At 41.7% G+C, this 19,690-nt stretch overlaps 2 protein-coding genes across 2 annotated transcripts; both read left to right on the top strand.

Annotated features, from left to right (window-relative positions):
- The first annotated feature begins 596 nt into the window (after positions 1 to 596).
- Positions 597 to 12,373, top strand: frmd8 (FERM domain containing 8). Its single transcript, XM_022745751.1, has 11 exons — positions 597 to 778; positions 1,706 to 1,803; positions 1,985 to 2,152; positions 2,446 to 2,547; positions 5,534 to 5,592; positions 6,001 to 6,167; positions 8,288 to 8,503; positions 8,627 to 8,750; positions 8,917 to 9,066; positions 9,723 to 9,951; positions 10,101 to 12,373. The coding sequence occupies exons 1-11, from the start codon at positions 765 to 767 to the stop codon at positions 10,211 to 10,213; spliced, it is 1,440 nt and encodes a 479-aa protein (XP_022601472.1). The 5' UTR covers positions 597 to 764; the 3' UTR covers positions 10,214 to 12,373.
- Positions 12,374 to 13,718: 1,345 nt separating this feature from the next.
- vps51 (VPS51, GARP complex subunit) lies at positions 13,719 to 19,674 on the top strand. Its single transcript, XM_022746119.1, has 11 exons — positions 13,719 to 14,165; positions 14,618 to 14,747; positions 14,824 to 14,970; positions 15,088 to 15,307; positions 15,772 to 16,687; positions 16,902 to 17,117; positions 17,266 to 17,349; positions 17,468 to 17,602; positions 17,717 to 17,838; positions 18,598 to 18,685; positions 18,766 to 19,674. The coding sequence occupies exons 1-11, from the start codon at positions 13,974 to 13,976 to the stop codon at positions 19,024 to 19,026; spliced, it is 2,511 nt and encodes an 836-aa protein (XP_022601840.1). The 5' UTR covers positions 13,719 to 13,973; the 3' UTR covers positions 19,027 to 19,674.
- The last annotated feature ends 16 nt before the right edge of the window (positions 19,675 to 19,690 follow it).

Below are 19,690 nucleotides of genomic sequence, written 5' to 3'. Positions count from 1 at the left end.
GTCTGATTATAAACTATTTGAAATTCAAATACATTTTAATTTAACACATGGATTAGCTTTGGCAGCAAACCACTGTGAATGAATATAAATCACATAATACAGCAGATAAACAATCTGCTTCCTGCGTAATTACAGCTGCCTGGGACGTGTTGATCACGTGACGGTACAACGGCGCGCTCTATCGCGTTTCGACTCATTCTCGGGATCGTACTTTTTTTACACCACTTTATTCTTGTCGCACCCGAGGTGGTTGAAGACCCGCCCCTACACTGCCTCTGATTGGCTAGTATGTGATTAAGTTTAAGCATGAAGAGTGGTGATTGGTTACTATTGGAGCAACAATAATCAGATAAGCCAATCAGAGGCAGAGTAGGGGAGGGACTTAGCCCACCTCGGGTGAGGGAAAAAAATAAGTTTGAACCGGTCCCCTGTAAAATCTGTCAGCGAGGCGCTATAAAAATAAGCTCCTGACTAATATCTTTAAATATTTGGTCTTAGATATTTTAACAGCTACTTCATTAACGAGTGCTTCAGTTATCGAGGTGTTTCTATTCTTGCAGAGTGACTGTCACACCCACTAAAGAGTGGTTCAGAACAACAGAATCGTTCGTCCGTCAGTCTCGCAGCTGCCCGGAAAGCTAGTTTTAGACAGCTGGCTAGCCAAGGAAATACCAGCAAATCGTTGATTAGCTAATGTATTTAGCTACACTATTTACAAAAGTAGCGGGATCATATCCAGGATAAGCAGCGAGTGGAGGAAATAAATGTCAACTGGCAGGTAGGTGGACAAAGACATTTTGTTCCATCACTTGCCATTAACAGTAGCTGTATTGGACTGTTGGACAAAACACCAAAAGTTAGCTACTAACAGATATGTTAGGTGACCAAGATGTTGTCAACGGATAACTGAAATGTATTAATAGGTCTGAAAGTATCATAGTACTGTCAATGCGTCAGTAGCTAACACGGTCGCTTCCCCTGCCTTCAAGCTAACTGAGCTAACGCTAACGAAATGAAGTTTAGTGGCGTTGAGTTGTTCTCTGGAATATCTCAGCCATTGTTTGGGCATGTGTAGGACAATCCAGTCAGATTTTAGCAAGCTAACCTTGGTCTTACTGACTGCCATCGGGCAGTTGCCGCGATATCTCTGTATATACCACCTCTCTCTGACGTTACTTAGACTATAGTATTAAAACTCAAAGCCTTATGGAAATACTTTATAAATGGGACTGAGTAACAGTGAAACGTTGGGACCAAACGATCATTTCAGTTTAGCAGGGTGAGGTCAACAGTGGTCGATTGGGATGTTCTGATTGTACAGGGTTTTTTTCCAGTCTAATACCACATGGTGGCACTGGTGCTCAGTGAAACCTGGGCTAAATTTGCCTGATTACTTGTTTATTGAAACATGACTAAAGGAAATGGGTGAAGTGGTATGCGTCAGTGACAAAGACCCACCAGTTCATGTTGCAAGTATTTGGCTAGTCATCTCTGAGGTAATAACTAAGTCTTTTTTTGAAGGTATATAGGACCAAAGCAAGTGTACTAAATATAACTATGCACCACATGCACATACCCTGCTTAGTTGGTACGTCTGGTCTTTTTTTGTGCTGTTATGTTTGTTTTTCTTACCCATCATATTAATACTGCTCTGCCCTGTATAAATGTGGTGACAGGTTTTGAGTTTGGTCATTGCGTGTTTCAGATTAGAGATGGAAGGAGACGACTGCAGTTTTCCTCCAGACTCGTCAGATGACCACTCACAAAGAGGAAGTGTTGCTTCTTCTGCAACACTTTCCCGTGGTATGGAGCAGAAAATTATAAAATAAATCCCCCCTCTGTGTTTTTAAACATGCAGTACTTTTCATTTGTATCAAATTAACGTCAAATTGAATTTTAATTTAAATGTGTTGTCCAGTTGTTTCCTTTTAAAAATGTTGTTTATTTTCTGTTTAATTTTGTGTATCTATGATTGTTCACACAGCTCAAGATGTACTTATATACCTGTTTGGTGACAGTGCAGTCCACTTATCTGTAGAAGGGCTTGGCAGTATCACTGTGCAGGAGCTGGGCCGCAGTGTTCGTGAGGCTCTCCATATTCCTGAGTCTGCACAGGATGCTTTTGCCTTCTGGTTGTGTTCTCCACTGCTGGGTAAGAACTTTTTCCCAACACACTCTACATTCATAAATGCTCCGACTCTTCATCTGTTCAAATGATAGGCAAACAATGATGTTATCAGAATGCTGAGATGCATATGGATGCTTCTTTCTTAAAAAGTGGATACCAAATATTAGATAACACCTTATTTTCTTTGACAAGATGTCAGGCAGAATATGTGTCTACATGCCTGGGCCCAAATGATAAAGACCAGACATATGTTAGATATATCAGAAGAATCAGAGCAGGGAAACACTATTACATTTTATTTCCTCCACACTCCTCAGAATTGCAGTTAAAGGTGAGGCATCAACCATACAAACTGTGTCGGCAGTGGCAGGACCTGCTGTATCGTTTCACTGAGGCCTCTGAGGAAGACATTTCACAAGGTGAGAGCTTGGTCTTTATGTTGCTGTGTTTACAAAACAGGAAACCTGATTTCTGATTCAGGTTTGTGAAAGAGTGGCTGTGATAGTAGTGTAAAGAAAAGCAATATGCCTTAAATATGCCTTATATTAAGTAAACATGAAACTGAAAAGAATAACTTCATAGCCGCAGATGAACAGTAGATTATTTGTAAAAAATGTTTACAATAAGATAAAGTAAGGCTCCCTGACTAAACCCGTCATGTCACTTTGCTGTCAATTTAAAAACTCCATCCAAGACGGAAAAAAAGACTACAACCTTTTCAGGGTACAGATATTGAAATAAAAATAACTTAATGTTAGACTTTTTCCATCTTTAATGTGACCTTCAAACAAACACAAATCCAGAGGGAGAAAGAAGCTGTGTTCAAAGTTCTATTGAATATTCATTCAACAATAAAGTCTGTTGGCGAGTACAGCAGTATATACCTGCCATCAGTGAAAGGGATTCTGATTAAACCCAGACTAAAGTCAGCTGTTCTTGTAAGATTTGCTTGAATGATTGGGGTGGCATTCAACAAGGAGAACATGGTCTACAAAAAGAAAAAAGAAACATCTAATTGCGAGATCTAATTGTTAAAAAGTACCAATCAGGAGAGGGATATAAAAGAATATCGAAGGCATTGGATGTACCATGGAGCACTGTCAGAACCATCATAATAAAGTGGAGGAAATGCGGAACCACAAACTAGTTGCAAAGATCAGGACGTGCCTCCAAAGTTGATGATGGAAGAGGAGAAAACTCAGGGAGGCCAATGGCAACACTGAAGGAGCTACATGAAGGGTCACGTATTTCATGTGATCACCATCTCCCCTATTCTGCACGTCTGGGCTGTGGGTTAAGGTGGCAAGACAGAAACCCTTTCTCATAAAAAGGAACATGAAAGCCCATCCACATTATGCCAAAAGAGTCAAGATATGTAGATGGGATGATGAATAACTCCACATATTAAGATATTTTGGTGCTGCCCTTTGTCAGCAAGCTGACAATGAGGAGGAATTTCACAGTCCAACACGACAGTGACCCAAAGTGCTTCGAAGTCGACCGAGGGATGGATTCAGAGAAGAGAAATCAGACTCTTGGAATGTCCCAGTCAGAGTCCAGAGTCCCACTGGACGTCTGTGGAATGACCTGAAGAGGGCCGTGCGCAGGAGATCCCCTCACAATTTAAAGGAACTTGAACTTTTTTGCAAAGAAGAGTGGGATAAAATTACAGTCAAGTGAACAGAGACTTTTTCACAAAAACTTGCTGCTCTAATAAATGCAAAAGGTGCTTCCACAAAGTATTAGTTTGATAGGGTGTGCAGATTTATACAATCAGGATGTTATAGGTTTTTTTTTTTTTTTTTAATATTTCCTAATAATTAATTTTTTTTAAACATTTTTTTGTCTGTATTTGTGTTTGTTGCAAAGTCACATTAAAGATGGTAGATGTCTGACATTAATGGTGTTTTTATATCCACTGTAGATCTGTTCTCTGATTTCCTGCCTGAAGCCCGTAAATAACCTGGTTCCTTGTGTGTTTCTATGTATGCTGAGCACAGCCTGTTTCTTTTTCCTGCAGCTGTTCCCTCTGGATTTGTAGCTTACTTATAAATCGTTTGTGCTTAGTAGCTTATTCAGGGTAAATAAAGGATAAAGGTGCTGTCAGGTTTGTTTGGAATAAATAAAGGGAAAAGGAAGGGAGTTGGCACAATAAGCAATAAACACCTGTGGCTGAACAGGAAAAGAAAAGGCTGGAACATGTAGAAAGTCAAACTGCATCATGAGCGGTTACAGTTACTGTGAGGGATATTCAGTGGACCTGATCAATGTGTTGACAATCCAGTCCACACTGTAAAACATGAACATTGTGTTCATTATATACTACGTTTCAAAGAAGATACCAGCCCGTCATACAGAGTTGGCCATGTACAGTATGTAACATTATTATTTTAAAGTTAGTTATTCTGAAACAGTTTGTCAAAATAATTTAATTAGTCAATCAACAGAAAATGATTTAGAAAATTGTGATTGACATTTTGAACCATATTCTGACAATTTATAAACTGGTTATTCAAGGCAATAATTTATGGCTGCAACTACTGATTATTTTCATTTACAATTTAGTAAATGAAAATAATGTGGTGGTTGTAGGTGTAAATCTAAGGTCAAATAAATCTTATACCTATAATGTGTTATATATGCATAATACATTATTAGGGGTGCTACAAACCTTAAATGTAATATGTCATATAACAATCATTAAGCATTATGATGTGTGATCATAAACATTTTGTGATTATAGGAAATTATAATGCATACTTACAATACAGTTTGACATTCTCTTTATGACACAGTGTGTTACAATGTGTTATACAGTACACTCTCGAGTATAGTACTGATGACGGAAAGCCAGAGTAAGTCCCATATGAATGTGGTCAAGGACACAACCTTCAGTTAAACTGAACTGGGATTAGACCAAACTGAGATTTTATTTTTTACAAAGTACAACCGTTGGTTGTTGCTCTGTCAAAACTGTCACCCACAAATGACGTGTGGTGAAGTGTCAGTCTGCTGTTATTTCTCATGACTCTACCAGTTGAACAGCTCACATGTGCTTCGAGTGCTTTTCGTCCAGTGATATCGAAGAACGGGTGACACAGTGACAGTTACTGCTAATAAAACAAAAAGGATCACGAATGCATTGCATAATCATTGAGATGCTGTTATGTGTTGTTGCAGAGTAGGTAGGGATACCACCCACAGTACAGGACTGTGAGCCAGAGCAGAGTGGGCTGGAGGGGGCTTGAGTGGTAGATTTGATGTTACCCCCACATCTACTGCAGTGTTCGTCTCTCATCCCTCACTCCTCCACTCTGGGTGATGAGGCTGAATTTCACCTGTTGAATGATGAGAGAATACAGTCACCTAACCCTAATGCATCACTGTCCTCTGCTCTTTCCTCAGATGAGCCATTTCTCCAGTACAGACGGAATGTGTTTTATCCTAAATCTAAAGAGCTGCAGGTAATATTACCTCGACAAAACATTCATTACTCTTATATACAAGTGAATTATAAAGACACTGTTATCCATCACTTGGTAGTAAGGGTCTGTTTCTTACAAATACTCAATGGGTGTAAATGAAGATATTTGGTTAATGTCTGAAAGCCATTAGACTGCCGTGGTCATTATGGGATTTCCTGTAAATCAGAACTGTTTCAGAGGGGCTACTGGGGTAAAAATGTTTTGCTGTGTTATATAATAATCTTTATTTTTCGAAACCCAAAGTTACAGAGGAAGCAAACTGTAATCAACACGTTGTAAAACCATTAAATTAGATAATTAGAAGCGACTTCAGTATGTTACAATAAAAGAAACTCAGACAAACTCTGAGCTAACTGTCCTGATAACTGCTGATAATCTCCTGAGCAGCTCGATGATGAAGGAGTGCTGAAACTTCTGTATGAGGAGGCCAGGAGCAACATCCTCACAGGTCGATACCCCTGCGATCCCGAGCACTGGATGGGTCTTGGAGCCTTGTCTTTTGCTATTGATGAGGGATCTAGTCTGGACAGCCAACAGTTTACTTCTACCATCAGGTAAGTTCAAGAGGCTGGTTAAAAAAATTTACCATATTCTGGATGTGTTTAGTTTTGTATTTTTGTTTTCACATTGTTGATTCTTTGACTTCACTTTTTGGCTAAGAGTTAGATGATACGATCAATACCACTGGATGTAAGGCTACAGCCTGGACATGTAGCTTAGCTTAGCTTAGTTTAGTTTATCTTAGCGTAAAGGCTGGAACAAGGGGAAACCGTGTGGCTCTGTCCAAAGGTAACAAAATCTACCTTTTCAGTGCCTCTGAAGCTCTCTGGTCTGTGCAGATTGCTTAATTCACACTAACTAGTTTTAGAAGAGCTCACTAGTTACAACTAAAGTGTAAAGTTCCCATCCAAGAGACTGACCAGTACATAACCCCCTCATGAAACCAGATTAACAATTTTCCTCTTCAGTTTTTACACGGATTAAACAGTAGACAGCAAGGCTAGCTGTTTCCCCTTTATGCTAAGCTAAGATAACAAGCTGTAGCTTCCTATTTAAAAGACAGATATTAGAGAGGTATTGATAACTCTCTTTGAGAATGGAAATTATTATCTGAAGTTGGCAGTAAACCCATGATTTGAAGTATGAATGTTTTTGTCACGGTGGTGTAATTATATGGACAGACACTGATAAGAATGTGAAAGTCGGCCATTTTCTGGGAGGAGAATCGTCACTTTACATGATGGAAATAATTTGACTTGACCTTTCTGTCAACACATGATCTTACCTGACCTTCTGTTCTTTTGGCTCTAGCACTTAATTAACTGAACTTCACAATTCACAGTTCACTCGGTTACAGTTTGGCCTTTTTAGAAAATACACATCTGCGTCTCTGTCGATTTTATCAAACGGTGAGAGGACGCCTGCTGCAGCTCAGTGTACTAGAAAAACCATTGACACAGTAAAAAGCACCCCCGAACTCATGTCCCTAAACCCACGTTTTAAATGGCAGCTGGTCGATTTAGCAGCTTCGAGTACTTCGGCACAATCAACAACAAAACGCTGCAATTTGATGAAAATCAACAGGCATTGTGAAAAAGGTCAGCAGTGATTCTCTTGTTTGAAGAGGCTTTAATTTTGTCTTATGGTGATAACACTCATTGAGCCACTGCAGCAATTTTCAGTTGCTTGTTGGTTTGTGCAGGAATGAACAAAATGACATTTTCGATTGGAGTGAGACGATCATGAGAGTGTGTCTCTTTTTTTCTCTTTAAAACCTTTTGAGACTTGATTGTGATTAAGGGGATGTGGATTATACAGTTGGTACTTGACGGAGCCTATGAAACACTGTACATATAATAAAGGAGTATAGTCACTGTTCTTTTTGTATGTACTCACGACACACATTACAGGCTGCTTACAGATAGCAGTAACTGAATATGTTTAAGGAAGTCTCGTATTTGTTTGTGTGTTTTAATAATGTCTTAGTTTGTCATCATCTCTTTATTTGGTGTTTAATGATTGTTAAATGGACAATTTGAATGTTGCATCAAAACAAACATGAGTGCTTCATCCCAATAGTCCATAGATTACATCTTGTTTTCGTAATTTTTCTCTTTGACCATTGATCATAAAGCAGTAGACGAGATGAGAAGAGGCATTTAGTTTATCCTGTTCACATAAATGACATGATGTTTAATGTTTGAAGTAGAGTCACATTAGATCATCTTGGTATCTACAGATTGAATCATTCCCTGTATTGTAAACACTGGTTACCGATTATAAATTAGACCGGAAGCTGTTTTCAGAGCATCTCCAGGTTCATTACTTCACGCCTTTATTATTAATTAAGGATATTAAGGATTTTGATGTCAGTAGGTGAGTAGTAGTAATTGAAGAGAGGAGTCAAAACTAACACTTGTTTGAGGCAACACTTTTACTATAAGGAACTTTATTTTGACATCAATGTGTTTTGGTCTGTGGCTTTATTGCAGCACAGTCATAATGACACAGCACAGCAGGACAGGACAGGACAGTGACAGTAGGTTGTTTCTGCAACAGAAGCGAAGGTCAACATGAGATTAAGCAGTAAATGTCAGCAAATGAATTATGAATTGAATATAATATTAAGCCCAGGTTTGCACAGATACGAACTCGTCTTCTCTGCTCTCCACAGAGAGAAGAAGCTGTCCTCTTTTCTGCCTGCACATGTTGCCATGGGGGGTGGAGGTCTCCTCTCCACTCTGAGGGGGAAGTCGAGCCGTCAGGCCGGGCTGGAGCAGAACCTGTTGGGGGAGTACAGAAAAATCAGCACATCTGCCGCAAGCCCTCCTGAGCCCACACAGCTCCTACACCAGTACCTCAACACATGTCACACTCTGCCTTATTATGGGTAAGCATTTGTGTAATGAGCCATTTATATTTGTTACAGAAGATAGTTTTAAAACTCACAGGCAACGATAGACACACCTCAAATAACTGTGAATCATGTTTGTTTTTCAATCGACATTAACAGGTGTGCTTTCTTCTTTGGGGAGATTGACAAACCAGCGCAAGGGATCCTCCAGAGGGGAAAACGCAAAGCTGTCAACATCGGGATCTGTCTGGAGGGAGTTTATGTGATGGATGTCAAAGAGAAGGTGAGCGCTGGATCTTCTTTTTAAATGAAACGTCATGTTTCTCACCACGTATGTCTGTGCATACTTGGATAATCACCGTGCACACTGCAGACATTTTCTCTCCCCTCTCATTCCTCTTCGTGAAAGCGATCCTGACTTCTCTCTCCCTGAACATGTTTTCTTGCAGCATGTCCTGCTCGGCCTGCGTTTCAGTGAGCTCTCCTGGGACCACAGCCACCCGGAGGAGGAGGGGGACTCGCACATTCTGTGGCTGGAGTTTGATGGAGAGGAAGACGGTACTCCTGTCAACAAGCTGCTAAAGATCTACTCAAAACAAGTAAGAAAATGTTTGTGAAATTAAATTAAATTCACAAATGATCTGATGTGAATGTATTTACATCTGTGTGGTGGAGTTTGACAAACCGGCGGATGTACTGTGGGTTAGATTGCCTCAGAACTGTCGAGTGTGTTGTGGTGATTGGCTTGTTTGTTTTTTTGGGCGGCACCTGTCCTGACCTGCTGACACCTCCACCATCTCTGCTTTACTTTGAGCATCACTTTAAGACCGTCTTGCTGCCGGAGAGGGTGGCAGATGTGGTCCTCTTGTGTGCGTCTCACTTCAGATGTTTTCAGCGTTCAGCCGTCTCTGGAGCGCACTGCACCTGGTGTTTTGGAGAGCCTTCAGATCGGGTGCAGCTGCTGTGCCCATTTGTTCTTGGAGTGGCGTAACGTTTGAAAATGTCAAATCATTACAACAAATGATTGTTGGTTTGAAAAAGACTGAGCACAACAGATGGTGAAGAGATGTTACATAATGGTAGAGGCAGTCACAAATAATCACAGCAGGCCCTAATCCAAGGCTGGCAGTGTGACCCTCACGTGCCTGTGGTCCACTAATGCACCATCAAAAACTTAAGTACAGCTGTCCATTACGTATACGTCTCAGGATCAGACTTAATAACTTGTCTTTTTTTTTTTTTTCTCTTGGACCAGGCAGAGCTAATGAGCGGCTTCATTGAGTTCTGTGTGGAGCTGAAGTCTGCGTCGGAGGGAGGCGCTGCGGCTGACACGGACGGCGAGGTGAGCCAGTCTCCGCAGCCCGCCAGGAAAGACGACAGCAACAAGAATGGACGTGGAGGACGGCGCGGGATGCTGCACAGACAAAGCAGTGTTGTGTGCAGTCGGGTCCATTCACTTAACACTATCAGCTACGTGGACAACGGTGAGTCTAATGGTTTATATTAATAGTCCAACATACTTACAGTGTAATCTCTCTAGAGTGAGCTGCTTCTGTGCCAAGACAGTCTCCCTGTAGTCGCTTCAGTTGGAGAAATGTTTCTATATTTGTCCCTTTTTTTTTTTATCTTTCAGGAAAAGAAATCAAACGCTTGAAACCAAAAAGAGCCGCGTCCTTCTTCACCCGACAGGCGTCTGCACCCACGTACTCTGCAGTGCAAGTGACAGAGAGTCTGGAGCAGGGTTAAACTCACAGAGCGGCTCTGCCCCGTTCCTCTCCAAGACCAAACCTGAACATTTTACACTGAGATTTAAAGAAAAGACTTGATATGAGTTTGAGACATTTAACTGATAATATATGAACATGCAAAGGACCAAGCGAGGGATCTAAGTGCGTGTGACAATATTTATCTTCTGAAGTTGTGTATATTAAGGGAGTGCAGCAATGTGAAAAAACAAAAAGATCTTTTAACACCGATGCTTCCAAGGTTAAACTGAAGTGGCTGTTCATTAGACGGCCTTAAAGAAAATATTCTGATCACCATATGACGGACCTCCTTTATAAGTCTGAGACAAGCCTTAGAGAAACCCTCAGACGATGACTGTGTGATATCTCGTGACCTTTCTGCAGCACTCTGGAGGCAGTTTTACTGCTATTACTCAAGAACTTTAAACCTCAAAAGAGTAGAACCACTGCATTACCTCTTTTTACTTTAACTCTTCTTGGGGATTGAACACCAAGAATGTTTCAGTACATCCCCTTTATAACATTAACCATCCTGCTCAGAACTGCATGAGTTAGCACAAACTCTTTACAGTCAGCAGGGGACGATCTGAGGGCGTGTTCCCACTATTCTGCTTTTTTAAACTGCCAGTGCCTTGTTCTAATGAAAGGGTGAAGCCACTTTAAAAAAGTACTTAGTACTTAGTGCTTGGTGTTACGGATCATAAAAAGTCTGTATGGGAGCTCACTGGCTGTGTTGTGGAGGTTTCTTGTAAGTACATGTACTTAAGAGTTTAACATGATTAATATTTGCTGATATTTGCAGCTAGTTACCGTGGAGAAACAATGCAGGTGGTACATCACACATTTAAAAAAGAACTTTTATTTGTAAAAGCGGGAAAAGTGTGAATTTGGTGCAAACGTGTAAAATAACAGGATAAAATAATATTTAAAGTGTTTTACAGCATCCAGGTGTAAAAGCCAAAATTGCACGTTCACAGTATCAAGTGCTCATCGAGAGCTGAAGCTGATTTACACCAACCAAAGGATCAGATCAGTCAGTAAGTTAGTAAAAAGAACTAAATATGAATGTACTGTACCATGCTGCTACTTCTACCACTAAATGATCTGCAGTTATCCAGTTAAAACATATCACATTCAAAGTTAAACTTGTAAATCAGAACCATCAGTACAAGTGACATCCAGGCACAGGTCTGGACTCGACTGTCACCTGCTCAATCAGATCTGATCAGCAAAGTACGAACTGATGCAATATCGTACTTGTGCAACTTCTGACATGAGAGAGGCTAAAATAAGACAAACCTGTTTAACTGTGATCCGCTGTGCTCTACACAAGCAAATTCAAACTGCAACTTAAATGTCTAAGTTTCGGTTAATGATTGTTTTCCTCGCAAACACAATCATGGTCGACATTATTTGAAAGAAGACAGGGAACACTATCTTTGTGTGATGTTGCTGACACCTTGTTTTCAGCTTTGTGACAATGCATTTTTAAATACTCCAGTGGGTTTATTCAGGAGAAACCAAGTTAACTAGTGATGGAAGAAAGTAGAATTTTCTCAACCCATGAAGAAACATTTAATGCTTCAGTTCATCCGATAAATTAGAAATCACTTTATCCTGAGATGGTTTTCACCGGACTGTGACAGTCTGCTCTGAGCATATGACACGGACCTTTTTCGACTATGCTGTTGAAATCTCCGTCTGTACACCAAAGCAAGCCTATCTAACATGCTGCAACACAGAATACTACCTTAACGCTCCAGAGACAGAATTCAGATGTTGCCGCAGGTGTCTCTCCGAACATCACACCAACCCAGACACAGGCAGTTCCTGTCTCTGCTGCACGATTAACAAACGCGGCCACCTCACTAACGGCCATCGAAGAAGTTATACAGCTGTATAACACTGCCATATGTCCTGTTTTGAGATGCGGTGCCATCATGTGTTCTTCCTGATTATCCTGAGCATGTAAACTGCAAAATGTCTTTCCATTTCTATGCTTTTGACTCGTACGTCAGCAACTGTCTGTCCCCTAACTGCAGCAGTATATTGTTGCTAATGTACACTATGCATGTCACATTGTAGACTAGGCATTCCGACAGACATCATGTGATACTGCACTATTAATACTAATACACTGTTTATAAATATTTTACATCTGCGGATTGTTTTGTATCGTTTGTTAGCTTTTATGAGAGAATATTTTTACTTTCTTTTTCATATACTTGTCAGTGTTTGTACACTAGAATGAAGAAATAGGTCATTTTAAGCATTATCTTCTCAAGCAGTCACTTTGCAGAAACATTAAGTGCCTTTTTGTTTGTACTAAGTTGGCATCTCAATGACTGTATTGCTACTTGGAAACCAGGAAATTTGGTATTGCTATGGTTTAAAAAAAAAAAAATTGCATTTTGTGATGTATTTCCCACATTTTCAACTAGACAATGCATTTCACATTTCCTAGCTCATGTGAGTGTAACTACACTGAGCTTCTGTCAGTTTCTCAGTGTCGGTCATTTCTGCCTTCATTAACATATGTCCAATAAGTTGTTTTTTTAAAATAAACTGATGCAAAGTGGCCGTTTCTCAGAGAATATCTGTGGAAACGTGTGTCTACCTACACCCTCAGTGTACTGAAGCCATACTCCTGTTAACTAACATGTTATCTTGTGTGTGATTTTATTCTGCGTCAATGTTTCTACCATATGTTCTGCTCAGACATGGATTATCGTAGATTTATTATACAATCAAAGCAGGAACTTCATGGTGAGACCTGCTGTAACATTTCAACTAGATGCATTTAATAAAGTTCAGAAAAATAATGTAGTGTTAAAGTTTAATGCTGGTAACAAAATGTGTGGGGATGTAAGCGTTATATAACACATATTTAGACAGTTGTTTTCTGATTACTCCTCTTTTACATTCACCTAACAATGTTATTTACTATAATTCGGATTCTTTTCAAAAATACCTGACTGAATTCCTACGACTATATTCCACTGTTACCGTATTGTCCTTGATGCAATATATAAACTTTTGACAGATTTTGAATCTTTGACCAATAAAATTAAATTTGTTCTCTCTGAAGATGAGGCCTGTTGCTCTTTAGCTTTGTTTCTGTCTTTTTCTTTCCCAGTGATTCCCCTTCTGCACGTCAGCCTGCAGTTTTTCTCCTTGTGGCCACAACAACAACACAGTCATACTAATTCACATACAGAACACATCATGTATATGATTTTCATTTTATTTTATAATTTTAATTTGTTTTCATTTTGTTTGAATTATTTTATTTGAAAAATGATCAGCTCTTAGTATCTGCAAAAAAAAAAACAAATATTTATTTAGTAAATTCATTTTATCTTTGGTTCAGTTTACTGTTATAGTAAATTCTATGACATGCGCAGTAGTGAACTTCCGGACCAAAACTACAACATTCCTCACATTAGCGGCCGGGTATTCTCTTGACTGCCCGTAGTCTTTGGCGACGTGACACCGGATAGGCTACACACCCGGAAACAGTTACGTTTTCGAGCCAGTTGCTTGTGTATTGGGGGAAATATGACATTTTCTAACTATCTAATGAATCTGTAAATCTGCGTTAATATCGGCAGACAGTTTAGCTACACGGACATCAGTCACTTCTGAGCAAGAGGTTACCGAGTGCGGGCGGCGGTGGAGAGCTGTCTCCTGCCAGCTGGACGCCTGTCGTCTTTGTTTATCGTCGTTTTATCCCTGCATTTCTCAGCTGGCCGGAGTTCGGTATGGACGGTGAGGCGGACGGCACGGTGGCGGTGTCGGAGGACTGTGACCCCAGCAGGAGGCGGAGGGTGCACGGCATGCTGAAGCTCTACTACGGGATGAACAAGGAAGGAAAGGCCGCGGAGGAGATGGAGTCCCTGGATCCCTGCGACATCAACGGGCCTCATTTTGACCCCGAGCTCTACCTCAACAAGGTGAGGGACCCTGCTGTCATGTCACCTGTGTACTGTGTCTCATTACTCACATCCTGACCTGCTGCACTGTGTGTTGTTACAGCTGAGTCAGTATCAGTGTGACATGGGCCTGCGAAGACTACAACCCTATTAATAGCTGTGCTGTTAAATGAGAGAAATTTGAGTATAAATTAAGATCAGTAAATCAATGTAGACAGTTGTGATTTCAGAGGAAACACAAAACTCAGTGGGAATAAAATTCAGTTTTCATTAAACCAGTGCTCACTCAGCTGATTTTACATTTCAAGGAAGTAAAAGTGCAAACGTTACCTGTTTTTGCAGGGTAATGGTGGAGGTTGAATGTACAGTGTATCATGATTTGACATTGTTGTGGTTAAAGCTCTATTTACCTTGTATTATATTTGACCTCTCCTCCTTTTAAGTCTGACTGTGTGTCTTGTGTCCACTCGCAGCTGAGAAGAGAGTGCTCTCTTACGGAGCTGATGGACCAGGAGACCTGCATGGTCAAGCAGATCCGCTCTTTGGACAGTGACATGCAGACGCTGGTGTATGAAAACTACAACAAGTTCATATCTGCTACAGGTGAGGTGACGTCTCACGCACTGTCGTTGAAATGTGCAAACCCACATACTTAAGCCACCCTTCTGTGCTTTTCCAGACACCATCAGAAAGATGAAGAATGACTTCAAAAAGATGGAGGATGAAATGGACTGTCTGTCTGCTAACATGGCGGCAATCACAGAGTTCAGTGCTTCTATCAGTGGTACTCTTCAAGACCAGCACGCACAGATCACAAAACTCTCAGGTGAGACATGAACCGGAGCTTCTTCTGTTGGGTCACACCTGGTGGTGGTGGTGGTGGTGGGCGGGGCTTCACAATGGTTATTTTAACATTTTTTTGTGATGTTATGTTTCACTGCAGGGGTTCACACTCTCTTAAGGAAGCTGCAGTTTCTGTTTGAACTGCCTGCTCGGTTGAATAAGTGTCTGGAGCTGCAGGCCTACGCTCAGGCTGTGAGCTCCCACCGCCGCGCCCGCTGTGTGCTGCAGCAGTACAGCCACCTGCCCTCCTTCAAGGGAATTCAGGACGACTGTCACGCCATCATGGACGAGCTGGCGCAGGAGCTTCGGCAGAAGTTCAGGTGGGAATTTCTGAATCTGTATTCAAGTGAGAGATGCCTGTGAGGGAGCATGACGCTAAAGAGTCATGTTCACTGCCAGAAAGAAATGTGACTGACAAGTGTGCATGCACATTTTCTAAACCACAGAAATAAAGATCAATACAATGAGAAATATTTATTTTGTTCTTCTTTTGTTGTTGCCATAAGTGTGTACTGATTTAATCATAAATAATAATGTTTAAATAATGCTTTGACTGGAATTTGGGCACAAAACCATCTTTTTTGCTCCTTTTTTCTTTATAATTTTCCATATTGTCTATATACTGATGCCACTAAGGCACAGACATTAATAGATGTTCTACTTGCTTGTGCAAAATCCTTTTTGCATTTTGACTTTTTGAATTTTTTTAAAAAACATCTTTTCCTGTATAATTTCTAAATTTTCCTTGGAACAACTCTTTCCACCTGTTTTGTTGTGCTCACAGGGATGGAGGGTCAAGCGCCAAAGATTTATCAGAGTGTGTGGAGCTGCTGCTGCAGCTGGATGAGCCAGCGGAGGAGCTCTGTGATAAATTCCTGAGCCATGCGCGATCTCGACTTGAGTCGGACCTCCAGGGTCTGGAAGCAGAGATAAGACCGTACCCGTCTGCCTCAGCTGTGAAAGATGCTTCTGCACGCAGGCTGTTGTCGACCGCAGGTGCTGGATCTCCGACCGATAACTCCCCTAAAACGAGCACTCTACCTTCCCCCACCTCAAATACTGACATCCTGGAATTCATTGACAGAGGCTGCAATGAATTTGTCAGCAGCTTATGTTTGGTAATTACATCCTATCAGGAACTTTTTATCAACCATGCTCAGACAGGAGAGCTAGCGACCAAAAACATCCCGCAGATGGCAAATGGCAAGCTGCACGTCTTTGTGGACGACCTGGCAGCTCGGTATTTCTCGCTTGTGGAGCGGAGAATACAAGAGGAGAAAGGGGTCGGAGATAACTCCCTCCTGGTCCGTGCACTCGACCGCTTCCACCGCAGACTTCAGGCTGTGGCCAAACTGCTGCCAGGCTCTGCCGTGCCAAACAAAGGCACTGAGATTGTGGTACGGGCAGCGACAGAGCGAGTCAAGCAGTACCTGTCTGCTCTGCAGAGCTTCTACATGGACAGTTTGACAGACGTGAGGCAGGCCTTGGCCACGCCTCGGCTCTCTGTGGCTGGTGCTTCAGTGGCTGGAGGCGGAGCTCATCTGGGGGGGGCGGCCTCTGGTAGAGATGCTCCGACCAGCCTGCCAGAGCTGCTCTCCTCCCTGTCGGCCTCCATCCTCAATCAGATTAAGTCAGTGCTGGCATCAGTGCATCTCTTCACAGCTAAGGACATCACGTTCTCCAACAAGCCGTACTTCAAGGTGAACAGTTTCTCACTTTATTTGACAGTAATTTAACAGATTGCATCAAAAAATAATTTTCTGCTCCATAAGAGCGAGAACTCGACCAGTAGGTAAAAGCACAACTGAACACAGATTATTTTAGTGGGGTGAAGTAATGGTTTAATTTGTGACTTCCTGTTTTGTTTCTGCGCAGTGACAGTGACCGTCCTTTCTGTCTGTCTTCTCCTGGCAGGGTGAGTTCTGCAGTCAGGGAGTACGGGAGAGTCTGGTGGTGAGCTTCATAAAGTTTGTGTGTCAGTCTTCTCGCCAGTTCTGTGAGAGCGCTGGAGACAAAGGAGGGTCGACCCCCCCGGCCCTTCTGTTGCTGCTGTCTCGCCTCTGCTTGGACTATGAAACCTCGACTATCTCCTACATACTCACGCTCACAGATGAACAGTTCCTTGTGCAGGTGAATATGGTTTGTCACACTATCAATGCAGAATATTGTTTTTGAATGTATTTTTTAAAAACCCCTTAAAATGAATATAGTTCACTCCTTTAGTGCCTGATTTCCCTGTCGTCTAACTACAGCTCTTCTTGTTTTTGTACCTTCTCAGCACCACAGTCCTGTAACACCCGTCACAAGTTTATGTGCAGAAGCCAGGGAGGCAGCGCAGAAACTACTGAACCATTATGTCAAGGTAGATTTTCACCAACAACATTCACTGAGTCACTGAGGGAAAACAGTAACGTCACGACAGGAAAATACTTGTACTTTTCTCACGGATCTGTAAACTCAGTGGGGTTTTTTTTTTGCAGGTTCAGGGCCTGATAATCTCCCAGATGCTAAGGAAGAGTGTCGAAACGCGAGACTGGGTCAACACCATCGAGCCACGAAACGTCCGAGCTGTGATGAAGAGGGTCGTAGAGGACACCACCTCCATTGACGTGCAGGTAAAACTTTAGATAATCACATAGGTCTTCCAGTCCAATCACGGTGCTCTCATCACCAGCTCTCATCACCGTGCATGAGCAGTCTGTCTTATCACCTCGTGTGCTTCACTGTAGGTGGGACTTCTGTATGAAGAAGGTGTGAGGAAAGCGCACAGCAGCGACTCCAGCAAAAGGACTTTCTCTGTCTACAGCAGCTCCAGGCAACAAGCGCGCTACGCTGCCAGCTACACTCCCAGGTAGATGCGCTGCAGACAGACCCGGTGCAGGGAGGAGACAGAGAAGAGTTTTGTTTCGTTTGGTTTATTTACAACATTCAGACTCTCAGGACGATGAAGTCCTGCATGTATTAAATGTTGTTGCTGGTGTGTGTTGCCTTTGCATGTGGCTTAACTTTGACTCAGGTTAGTGAGTTTCTCTAATGTATGAGGTGCATAACTTAAGATGTTAGATAAGTGAGCCTGAGGCAGATCACTGGAGCTCTTTCTTCAGTTTATGGTTTAATCATAGTATGCACATAGTTTGTTTTAAGTCCACAGTCTTTGGTGTGTAAATGTCTTTTTTTGTGGCTGAAACCAGTCTTTTTTTTTTTTTTTTTTTTAAGGTTGAATTTCAGTGTTGCAGACAGCCACCAACAAACAGTGTTTAGTGACGGCTGCATGAAGGGTGTCACAGATAACGGATGAAATAATACAGAGTTACAGTGGGGCAGTTTTAATTACCGCTCTCAGCATCAAGATGATTAAACATGTTGTTGCTCTTCTTGTGCCAATGTGGCGCATTATGTACTGATCATTATACTGACATTTACAATCTTCGTTTTGTGTCATGAGTCAGTCTGAAAATGCCAGGATAAAGTCAACACACACATGCAGCTAATCTGTATTACATCCTTCACTTTCATTGCAGGGGAGCAAATTGTTATTGAGCCGTCTCTAATCATAAGAATCAGGTCGTTGTCGGTTTACACGAGTGATTTGTCCTTTGTCTGCCTGCAGCGCTCCCATGGACACCAACCTACTGAGCAACATACACAAGCTGTTTTCTGAGAGGATAGACATCTTCAGCTCAGTGGAGTTCAACAAGGTGAGTGCAGCATCAGGTCTTTGTTCTTGATCATGATCTTCAGTGAGATCCATCCCTCTCACGCCGCTCCGCTCCCCCAGGTCTCTGTGATGACGGGAATCATCAAGATCAGTTTAAAGACCTTCCTGGAGTGCGTCCGCTTGCGCACCTTTGGCCGCTACGGGCTGCAGCAGATCCAGGTCGACTGCCACTACCTGCAGATGTACCTGTGGCGCTTCGTCTCCGATGAGAACCTTGTACACTTCCTGCTGGACGAGATAGTGGGGAGCTCCGCCCACCGCTGCCTGGATCCCGCGCCCATGGAGCAGAGTGTGATCGAAGTCATCTGCGAACGAGGTTAAAGCTCAAAGTGCAGCACGGGCCACATAGTCCACACTCGCCACAGAATTACATCACACACTGGAACCGTACATCCACTTCACTCTCTGTTACACAGTTAGTGATGATGTCAATGTTATTGATCATTTGAGAATCGGTTTGCAGGGTCTAAATTCTACTGTAAAGGGGATGTTCACATGCTCAAAAACATTTGATCTTAATATCTATATAATCTATATTTCATTCCAGGCCCTACAAAGAGCATAACAAACATCTAGTAAGGTTTAATCTTCTAGTTTAATCTTCTAGCTGTCATTTATAAATCATAAAATATGAGGAAACCCTTATGAAGTATCCATGATTCAAGCTGAACTTGTAAACACATGTTCCCCTTGAAGGAAGCAGGTTTAATGTGAATACAGAGTATGAATGATTAAAGAAGAAAAGTTGTGTCTGTTGGAAATCTCATGTATTAAATTCTCTCAGGCATCTTTTGCTGAATAATTAGCAGTGTGGATGTCATCTGATTACATCCTTCATGTCTAACACTAAAGTAACTACAGCAGACGTTTGAGCCTTCAGGCCCACTCTGTGTTTTCTGTGCATGTGTCACACAGATTAACGTGTTTAAAATGGTTTAAATGTGTTTGTCCACAATAAAAGTGAATGAATGTGAGATTGAAAATG

The sequence above is a fragment of the Seriola dumerili genome, unplaced genomic scaffold (assembly GCF_002260705.1).
Source record: "Seriola dumerili isolate Sdu_G_001 unplaced genomic scaffold, Sdu_1.0 BDQW01000091.1, whole genome shotgun sequence".
In the NCBI taxonomy this organism is placed as follows: domain Eukaryota; kingdom Metazoa; phylum Chordata; class Actinopteri; order Carangiformes; family Carangidae; genus Seriola; species Seriola dumerili.
The sequence above is the reverse complement of the archived record's forward strand: the minus strand, read 5'-3'. Positions and strand labels throughout refer to the sequence as shown.